General features: G+C 44.2%; 1 protein-coding gene across 1 annotated transcript; it reads left to right on the top strand.

Moving 5' to 3' along the window:
- Positions 1-3,880: 3,880 nt before the first annotated feature.
- On the top strand, positions 3,881-8,937 carry MED28 (mediator complex subunit 28). The gene is made up of 4 exons (XM_082600828.1): positions 3,881-4,053; positions 6,081-6,147; positions 7,125-7,237; positions 8,529-8,937. The coding sequence occupies exons 1-4, from the start codon at positions 3,895-3,897 to the stop codon at positions 8,724-8,726; spliced, it is 537 nt and encodes a 178-aa protein (XP_082456954.1). The 5' UTR covers positions 3,881-3,894; the 3' UTR covers positions 8,727-8,937.
- Positions 8,938-10,555: the final 1,618 nt, after the last annotated feature.

Genomic DNA, 10,555 nt, shown 5'->3' on the forward strand with positions numbered 1-10,555 from the left:
TTCCTGGTGTGGCTCTGATTTACTTATATATTATCATAAACCCAGTGATGCTATAATATAACTTGTCTCTTCTGGCTGTGTTATATGAACTAAGTAAGTTGGATTTCAATGTTAATAATCACTTTGGGGCACTCAGTGATGAGCTTATGAGTTTGTGAGGCGGTACTATTATCCCCACATTACAGATGAGGAAAATGAGGCACAAGAGGGGGTTAGTAACATGCCAGTGATGTCACCAAGCTAATAAGTGGGAGAGCAGAAAGCAGTAGAGCTTTCTTTTTTTTTTTAAATAAATTTATTTATTTATTTTATTTTTGGCTGTATTGGGTCTTTGTTGCTGCCCGCGGGCTTTCTTTAGTTGCGGCGAGCAGGGGCTTCTCATTGCGGAGGCTTCTTGTTGCAGAGAGCTGGCCCTAGGCGTGTGAGCTTCAGTAATTATGACACGTGGGCTCAGTAGCTGTGGCACGCGGGCCCTAGAGCACAGGCTAGGTAGTTGTGGTGCACAGGCTTAGCTGCTCCGCCGGCATGTGGGGTCTTCCTGGACCAGGGCTCAAACCCGTGTCCCCTGCCTTGGCAGGCGGATTCTTAACCATTGCGCCACGAGGGAAGCCCTAGAGCTTCCTGCTAAATCTGCACAAGTGGAATTTTGATTGGTTTTAGTTCCAGGTGGTAAGCAAATAGTTTACCCATCGACAGCCCCTTTTATGGTCTTCTTATTTCAGTATTTCCAAATAAATTCCACATCCATTCAAGTCCCTGAACTGAAAGAAAGCATTGTAGTGGAACAATTAAGAATGCCAGCTCTGGAGGCAGACTGCCTGAGTTTAAATTTTTTTTTAAGTATTTTTATTTTTATTATATTTTATAAATTTACTTATTTATTTTTTTGGCTGCATTGGGTCTTAGTTGCTGTGCGTGGGCTTTCTCTAGTTGCAGCGAGCTGGGTCTTCTCTTGAGCACAGGCTCTACGTGTGCGAACTTCAGTAGTTGTGGCGTGCGGGCTCAAGAGCTCAGGCTCAGTAGTTGTGGCGCACGGACTTAGTTGCTCCGTAGCATGTGGGATCTTCCTGGACCTGGGCTCGAACCCATGCCCCCTGCATTGGCAGGCGGATTCTTAACCACTGCGCCACCAGGGAAGCCCTGGGGTTAAATTTCTGCTACATTTGTATTGGGTGAATCAAATTACCCACAAATAGGATCTATTTTTTTTTAAGACTTTGACAACGTTTGACAGTTTTTTTTAATTGGAGTTATTTTTAACATTTAGTATTTTAAAAACTTGACATGTAAATGGATATTATGTGTCTAAACTGGCTTTTAGAGAGGGACTGACAACGGACATGCATATCCATGTTAATAAATAACATGAATTTAAATTAAATCAGAATTAAAATCAGGCAGGAATAGTGTGTAAACACAGGTTCCTCTGGGTATCTATATCCAGAAGCTACTTCAGCAGGAAAGATGGAAACGGAGAGGTGGAATTACCGGCTTGTGAAAGGAAACTAAACACATTTAGATTTCTTCTGTGTGATTCTCAGAAGACCAAATGGGGATCTGACCTTTCTATCACAGGCTTTTTGTAAGTAAACGAACAGTAGAACTCTTGTGTTTACTAGAGTGTGAGATACAAAAGGCATGGTGTAGTCCTAGATTCTTGTGCTTATCTAATCTGGTTGAGATGAAATTTAGTTGCCACTGCTGGTGCATCTGGCTACCAGGTATTCACAAAACCTTGGTGGATCCTTAGAATGATGTTCCAGAGACTGGTGGTATAATCTGCATCTAAATCACTAAGGGCAAGGCAGGGCTTGAGAGAGCCATGGCTTCAGAGAGCAGCAAATCCAAAACAGCAGCGGTTTAGAATACAGTAGTGTTAAAAGATAGCTGAAGTAAGAAATCCAGAATTCAAGCAGCCCTATGGCCATTGGAAACCCAGGAGTAAAACGTAAAATGGTTCCACTCCTCTATTTTTCATTGTATACAATAGTTACATTTTTAATTAAAATATTATTTATGTTAACATAATCGGCTTATTTTTACATGAATATATTTTTAAAATTCTGTTTTTAATATTTACCTATTATTTTTAATTAATAGGTAAATATTGCCCAACATACCCCACATAAGCAAAAACATTTGGAGTCCTCAATAATTTTTTAGGAGTGTAAAGGAGTCCAAAATCGTTTGAGAACTGCTGGAGTACACTAGTTCCCTCATGTCATTCTATTTTTGTTCAATTAAATATTTATTATGTCTATTTTACGCCAGGCACAGTTCTGGGTGTTGGGAATACAGGTGAACAAGACAGGCAGGCCCTGATCACATAGATCTTGTTTTCCAGTTCACGTGTTGTGTGCGTGTGTGCATGTGTGCAAGGCAACTTAGTCAATGAAGAAAAATGAACAAGATAATTTCAAGTAACTGTTCAAGTGCTGTAAAGAAAATTAAACAGGGTGAAATGGCTGGGAGTGTGGGTCCAATCAGACTGACGCTGGGAAGGTGACTTTTGATCTGAGACCTGACTGGCAATGGGAAGTCTCTGTTTTTTCTCTACTTCTGCCTGCCTCTCTCACTCTGGCCCCGCTGGCCTCTCTGTAGCTCCTTAAATATGCCAGGCAGTTTCCTTCTTCAAGGCCCCCCCGTCTAGAAAACTTTCCTAATTAAAATTTACTCTAGTCACTCCAGTGCAGATCTCCTCAGAGAGACCTTCTCCAACCACCCATCTACAATCCATCACTTGGGACTTCCCTGGTGGCGCAGTGGTTAAGAATCCGCCTGCCAACGCAGGGGATACAGGTTTGATCCCTGGTCCGGGAAGATCCCACATGCCACAGAGCAACTAAGCCCATCCGTGCGCCACAACTACTGAGCTTGCGCACCCTAGAGCCCATGCACTGCAACAAGAGAAGCCACTGCAACGAGAAGCCCCTGCGCCACAACGAAGAGCGGCCTCCGCTGACCACAACTAGAGAATGCCCGCATGCAGCAGTGAAGACCCAGTGCAGCCAAAAAAAACTAAATAAAATCCATCATTAGTCATCCCCTTACTGGACTTTATTTTCCTTCTTGGCACTTATCTCTACATGATTTCACTCTATATATGTACATGTTTATTGGTCTCTCTCCCACAAAACAATGGTAAACTCTCCAAGAGCAGAAACTTGGGGTGATTGCTATAACCCTCAGATCAGTAAATAGAGCCCGGGACATGGAAGGCTCAACAGATATGCTGGATGATAACTGTAAAGATAATTATAATGAAAAAATATTTAGCTTCTGAAAAGTTGAATAAGCAAATGTTTTAAAAGAAGATTAGCACGGTGACTTTCTTTGATGTAACCATAATAGCTCCCAGCACATAAGACAGGGAGCCTCAACAATGTTAAGTCGTTTTTGTTACCTATATCTCCCAAAGGAAAATTTAGGGGACATTTTTCCTCTTTATTCCCGCTACAGTGACTGGATTAGTAATTGGCACAGTGCGCTCTCAATAAATGTTTGTGGGATGAATGAGCACCTCCCTTCTACCAACGGGTAAACCGAGCCCAGAGAAAGCTCCTGGGCCAAAGTCATTTCAAGAGTTGAGAGCAAAGGCGGGGCTGGTACAAGAATATCCTGACGCCGCCAGAGGGCTCGCCCCACCGTAGTTACTGATTCTGCTCTCCACACAGCTGTGTTAAACCCTCTTAACGCCTTCAATTCTCAAGTTCAAAAAGCAAAAGTAAAAGCCAGGTTGCCTGCGTGACGGAAACAAAGAGGGCCCAAAGGCCCAAACCATAGGTTTCCTGGGCGTCCAACAGACGCCAACGTGCACGCAACACCGTCACGTGACCGGCCATGTCACGTGACCCGCGGGCCCCAGCTCCCGCGCAGGCGCAGTGAGCCTCTTAAATGGCGGCTCCGCTAGGAGGCATGTTCTCCGGGCAGCCACCGGGACCCCCACCACCCCCGCCGGGACTCTTGGCCCAGGCTTCGCTTCTTCAGGCCACACCAGGCGTTCCGAGGACTTCTAACAGTACCTTGGTGGACGAGTTGGAGTCATCGTTCGAGGTAAGATAAGACGTGAGCGTCTGTGTTCCCAGCCTCCCTTCTTTTCTGAAGCGTATGCTGCGCGTGCGCAGCTTCTCTCTTTCGGCGATACCTGCACGTAAGTCGCTTGCGTTAGTCTCCACATTGAATGGTGGCCGGAATTCTCCTCTGGTTGGCTGGCGGAGATGCCTAAACTTGACATTTCTGGAGCCACGTGGACTTGAAGTTTATCTACCCCCAACCGTGGGGCCCTTCTAGGTTTTCAGTGGGCTGTTCTCGTCCCACCCCATCCTTGGTTCCATCCCTGAGTATCCTTTCCCGCGTCCCTGCGTGTTTAGTACGTGCTCCTTTTCTCCGGAGCGCAGCGTCCACCCCTATGTCCTGTATCCTTTCCGTTGGGTTCCACCCTTAAACGGTCCTAAAGTAGTGGGACTTTTGGAGCTAGGAGTTATTTAAAAGTTACGTGGGTGGGGCTTCCCTGGTGGCGCAGTGGTTGGGAGTCCGCCTGCCGGTGCGGGGGACACGGGTTCGTGCCTCGGTCCGGGAGGGTCCCGCGTGCCGCGGAGCGGCTGGGCCCGTGGGCCGTGGCCGCTGGGCCTGCGCGTCCGGAGCCTGTGCTCCGCGGCGGGAGAGGCCACAGCGGTGAGAGGCCCGCGTACCGCAAAAAAAAAAAAAAAAAGTTACTGTGGGGAAGTTGGTACTCAGGGCCGAGGAAGGGGGAGGAAAGCTGGGGGGTGAGGAGAGAGGCAGAGGTGACCCTAACTCTGAGTTCTGCTTAAGCATTAACCCTGTACCAAAGAAGATGGGGAGTGATAGCAGACAAAGGAGAGGTACAAAATAAGTGCTTAGAAATAAGACGGCTCCCTGTGGTCTCTAAAGTGGAAGATGAGCCATTAACGTGTGGAAATAAAATAACTTGTAACCGGAATTACCTTTTCTACATTTTAAATCCTAGTTGTGTGACTTTTATACTGTATATAATAGCAGAGTAGTTGATAAACATAGTTTGTAAATGAACGTGTTATTGGGGCTGCGTGGACAAAATGCTTTTGTTGATGGGGTGTACATTCAAAAGTTTGGAGACAACAGATTTAAAGAACAGAAATCTCTTCCGTCTGGGAGGAGGATGAGACGCCTTTGGGGTGGGGCTAAACCATAAAGGAAAGGGACAGGTGAAGTTTTAGAGCAGCATCTAGCACTGAGAGGGGAGGTGGCTCTCATCATGAGCTCTTGCTGAAACACTGGCCCTGTAGAAGGAAGTCTGCAGCTGACCACCAGCACCCTAATGCTTAAAACCCTTTAGTGGATACCTGTGGCTGTGGGGATAGCCCAAGAGGTGCTGTGGTCTTCCTAGCTCTGCATGTTCACGTCTCTGCTCCAGACCCATCTCTTCTAACTCTGGCCACAGGAGACCTTCTGCTTGTGTTCTTCATTTTCTCTTTGGGCTTCCAGGTCCCTCCCCCAGCTTACACATCACTTCCGCATCGACCCTGCCTTGCTGCTCTTTGTAGCACACTATATCAGGCTCCATGAAGTCAGAGAACACCTGTTTTGCCCTCCTCTCCTCTCATTTTATCTGTAGTGCTAATCCAGTGGTAGCAGATAGCAAGTGCTTGATGAATATTTGTCAAACAGTGAAGGAGCCTGTTATGTGTCAGGACCTGTCCTGGGTGCTAAGAATACACAGAAAACAGTTCCTGCCTTCAAGGAGCTCGTGACTGTGCAGTGGAAAAAACAGATAAATGGCAGGCAGCTGCTGTGCTGTGGGATCAGTGCTCTGATAGAAGAAACCCGGGATACTCTGAGAGCACATCTAGGCATGGCTGTCAAGGAAGGCTTCCCAGAAAACATGAAACCCAGGCGGGCATTGGGAATTAGCCAAGTGAAAAGGATGCGGAGTGGTGCTACCTGGATCACCCACCTAGTCTTCTCGCGAGACTCGGCTCAGCCTTCGTTTTCCATAGAGAGAAGTTATTTCTTACTCTAAAGTAAGATTATTGATGTGTGAATGACATTTTTTTCTTTTGTAATATGTTTTGATCACACAGGCTTGTTTTGCTTCTCTGGTGAGTCAGGATTATGTCAGTGGTACAGATCAGGAAGAAATTCGAACTGGTAAGAATTCCCTCATTGTTGATTTTACACTTGATGTGTTTCAGTCCCGCTTGTATCCTAAGAGAACTTTTTCAGGGAATAAGATTTGTGTAATCTCTATATACTGCTGGTTCTTTGTTCAGTTTATTGACATCTTATGTCACTCATAATGAGCCACTTGTAATGAATGAGCTTTCCCTATTGGTACCAAGACGCAGAAGACCAATAGTGTGTACTGCTTTTTAAAGAACTAAGTTGGGCTTCCCTGGTGGTGCAGTGGTTAAGAATCTGCCTGCCAATGCAGGGGACACGGGTTCGAGCCCTGGTCCGGGAAGATCCCACATGCCACGGAGCAGCTAAGCCTGTGCACCACAACTACTGAGCCTGCGCTCTAGAGCCTGTGAGCCACAACTACTGAGCCCGTGCGCCTAGAGCCCGTGCTCCGCAGCAAGAGAAGCCACCACAATGAGAAGCCTGCACACCGCAACGAACAGTAGCCCCCGCTCGCTGCAACTAGAGAAAGCCTGCGCGCAGCAACGAAGACCCAACACAACCAAAGATAAATAAATAAGTAAATAAAAAAAAATCCTCTATGTCTTTTAAAAAAACTAAAGAAAGAACTAAGTTTTTTGCTTCCCCTTCCTCACCCAAGTTCTGTCCCGGGAGAGGCACTTCTGATTTCTTTGTACTGTTTTAAATGTTTCATTTTAACTGGAAATCATGATGTTAATTGCTGGCTCTCTGGATTGTCTTTCTTCAGAAGAACTTTTGCATTGTAGTTCGGTTTCTTATTCACCTGGTAAAAAAGATTGTCTGCTAGTTAATGTTGCTTAACTCATAGGAGGTTGGGGTCAGTAATATTGCTGTGGGCAGGATTAAAATCCCCGATTCCATCTACAAGAAGGTGCTGTTTTGATATTCCAACTGTTGATTTATGAGAGAGATATATGTGTCTAGTGTTTTCCTTAATTTAATATTTTGGTCTTTTTTTTTTTAAGGTGTTGATCAGTGTATCCAGAAATTTCTAGATATTGCGAGACAGACAGAATGTTTTTTCCTACAAAAAAGATTGCAGTTATCTGTCCAGAAACCAGAGCAAATTATCAAAGAGGTACAAGCTGAGTTCTCTCTCTAAGTTTAAGGAAGAGCAAATGTTGTCAAAATTCCATTTATGGTTTAAATGAGATGCTCCATTTGCGCATTAGTTATAGTGGGGCTTCATAGCTTGAATGTAAAATGTTGGTTGTCAGTGTTCATGACAACCTGGACCTGGGTGTCAGGGGTGGAAAGCAGTGTTTCAAACACAGCAGCTCTCGGCTTTTACTCGTTTCATACACTGGCTTTCATGGAAGATTTTTCTTTTAAGAAAAAAAAAAAAAGAAAAGGTTCTGCTTGAAAGGTTGAAAAGCATTAATGTAGATGATAAGCTCATTTTGAACAGGAACTGATCTGTGTGTCCCTGCTGCCTTACACACAGGAAGGGCTCTAGGCAATTTTGTTCAAGGAACCAAAAAGCAAATGTTCTGTCCCAGGCTCCTTGAAACTCAGGATTTTATTTATCTCAGTTGTTTGAAACCAGGGTATTTGGAAGTGTGTTGAGGTTGTCATTAATGACATTTAGTGGATAGGGCCAGGGCCTGCCCCCTGCAGTGTGGAAGAGGGAAGAATCTTCCTGCCCAAAACACAGTGATGCCCCCAGTGGGAAATACTAAATTAGGATGATTATTTTTTTAGCAGTTTTTAAAATAACTCCTCCCACAAACTGAGCAATTAGTCAAAATGTTCATTTTATTCTTTGATACCAGCTGTTGAGAAGGTGAATGGTAAGAAGATGATATTCTTACAGTTCACCATATCAGATCATTTCCTGATTTGAATGCCTGAGTGACAGTCTAGGTGTGTTCAAAGCCAGGTCTTAATACAGGATTTTAATACTGTTACTCATTAAAAAGCTCTTGAAAATGAGATTTTAACACTTAATAATCTGAAATGATAGAACAGTGGCTGTGGATTCTTTTAAAACAGTTAACGTGTGTTTCAGATTCTCAATGTTTTAGATCCTTCTCACAGTAGCCTTTGGATAGAGAGATATCCTGAGTGCCTGGAGACCAGGATGGGAAAGAGACTGACTTCTTTTTGGCTGTCCTTTGGTACTTTGGAATTTTGTAATGTGTGTATTACTTACTAAAAGAACATGAATTAAAAATAAAAACTGTTAAGCAGGCATCTTTCATGAGAAGAGTTGCTTTGGGTTATTCAAAGTATGCAGCCAAGCAGAGTAATCAGCCTACTATGGTTCAGTTGGTTCTCTGTTTTGAATTTACTTCTTAGTGCTCTTAACTAATCAGAAACTATGTTCATGTTTTGTGAGTTTACTCTGACTTCATTGCTTTTGTTTATAGGATGTCTCGGAACTGAGGAACGAATTACAGCGAAAGGATGCTCTGGTCCAGAAGCACTTAACAAAACTGAGACATTGGCAGCAGGTGCTGGAGGACATCAACATGCAGCACAAAAAGCCAGCCGACATCCCTCAGGGTTCCCTGGCCTACCTCGAGCAGGCGTCTGCAAATATCCCTGCACCGATGAAGCAAACCTGAGGAAAAGCCACCTGAACATGAGCTGGTGGCTGAGTCAGCCCAGACACAGTTTTGCCAAACATCACTTCTTGTAGACATGACATTTTGGGAGAACTCTTTGCCAGAGGGCGAGATGATTTAGTTTTGCGCTCTCATCTAAAATTTTCCCCCTATTTTTGTAAGCGTTATTTCTGGAGTACTTTATAAAATGCTTATTGCTTTGGTAAACCAAGTATATTGTCTTTAGCAAAATTTAAGACTGTTAATATGATGCCGTTTACAGATTCCTTTTTATGTTTTTGGTTTTTGCTGCTTGTTTTTATTATTTTTATTTTTGTATGAGTGTTTATCTCTCCGTTTCCAGTTTTAGATTATTTTGTATGATCTGAGGGGAAAAGCTTGTATGATCTGATCTGCATATCAAAGGATGAGGATTTTGGTTGTAGGCCTTTTATGATCATTTACCCATCAGTGGCAGTATATAAGAATAGTAAATTTGCTGTTTTTCAAGACTGAACTACCTAGAGAAGAGGAGTCTAATGCAACGATGCAACACTTCCAGAACCTCCGACTGAGGATATTTTGTCCATAGGTTGGAAGAGGATCATAATATCGTAGGTGAGTGTAGTGACCGTCACGGTACTGCAGTAACGAGTGCTGTCGGACTCCAGCAGTACCCTTAAGTGACTGTTGACGTTTATTTGGGGTGAGTTTATATTTTGTGTAGTGTTCATGTACTTGTGGGGGAGGGTAGGAGCAGTGCTATGCTAGTGATACTCATTTCTTCAATAATCAGTTTAAGTAACAGAGCGGACCCTGCTCTCAGTAGGGGCATAGGTGAAGTATGAGGGTTAAAGTTTGCTGTGATCATCTCTGAGTTTTGAGGTTTGTTTGTTCTGCTATTTGGAGCAGATTTTTCCGTTAATGAATTTCTTGCTAATGGGTGGTGTTGATTCCGAGGGACTGGGGCCTCGAGGTGGGAGGTTGGCTGCAGGGTGCATGGGAGACTCAGTGTTTGGGAAGATACTTTACCCTCTGTCAGTCACACAGGCCACCTCAGATTCTGTGTTGAACCGCTGTTGAGAAGTACAAACCAGCATTGTGCCTGGTCTGCTGTTGAGAAATACAGACCGGCATTGTGCCTGGTCTCCTTGGATGAGGCTTTCCCCTCTCTGTTGTTCACATTCCCTCATTAGATTACAGCCCTTCTCCCTCACCCAGTGCTGCACTGTCTCTTAAGCAGGCAGCAATTCTGTGACTCGGAGTCTTGGCTTGCTTTTCCTCCAGCCTTGAAGGCCCCACCCCACCCACCTTGACATCCATTCAAGCTCCAGTTTGGCCTGGACGCCACCTGGTCTCTGCAGCCTCCAAAAGTGCTCTCCGTTGTATCCACAGGACACAGGACTTCCTCTCCCTTCTGCCAGCCTTGCTTGGTTTTCCCTCTGCAGTTAGTGATCTGTCTCTTTGTTCCTCATGAGAGGTAGGCATTATTCCCCTCTGAATATACAGAGACCACTTATTATCTTTTATACATAATAACTTAGTACCTATTTTTGTTTGTGTGCGTATGTGTATGGTACACAGCCGGAGGTCATTGAATTCCCTCATTCAGAGTATATAGTTAAAGCTTTTAAAAGTTGTTTTCAATCACATTATCTGATTTCAAGGTTGTTAACCTGGTCATCTCGTGCCAATTAGAAGCGCTGATTGGCAGCTGTAGATTTCTTGATTAAAAAGCTAACTAAATTGATTACGTTTTAGGCATTCTTTCAGTAATGAAGAGGCTCTTAGTGGAAAGTTCAGGAACTATTCTATTTGGTGCTTAGTAAAAATATTTTGAATTAATGTGT

Source organism: Mesoplodon mirus, assembly GCF_964341445.2.
Source record: "Mesoplodon mirus genome assembly, chromosome: 2".
In the NCBI taxonomy this organism is placed as follows: domain Eukaryota; kingdom Metazoa; phylum Chordata; class Mammalia; order Artiodactyla; family Ziphiidae; genus Mesoplodon; species Mesoplodon mirus.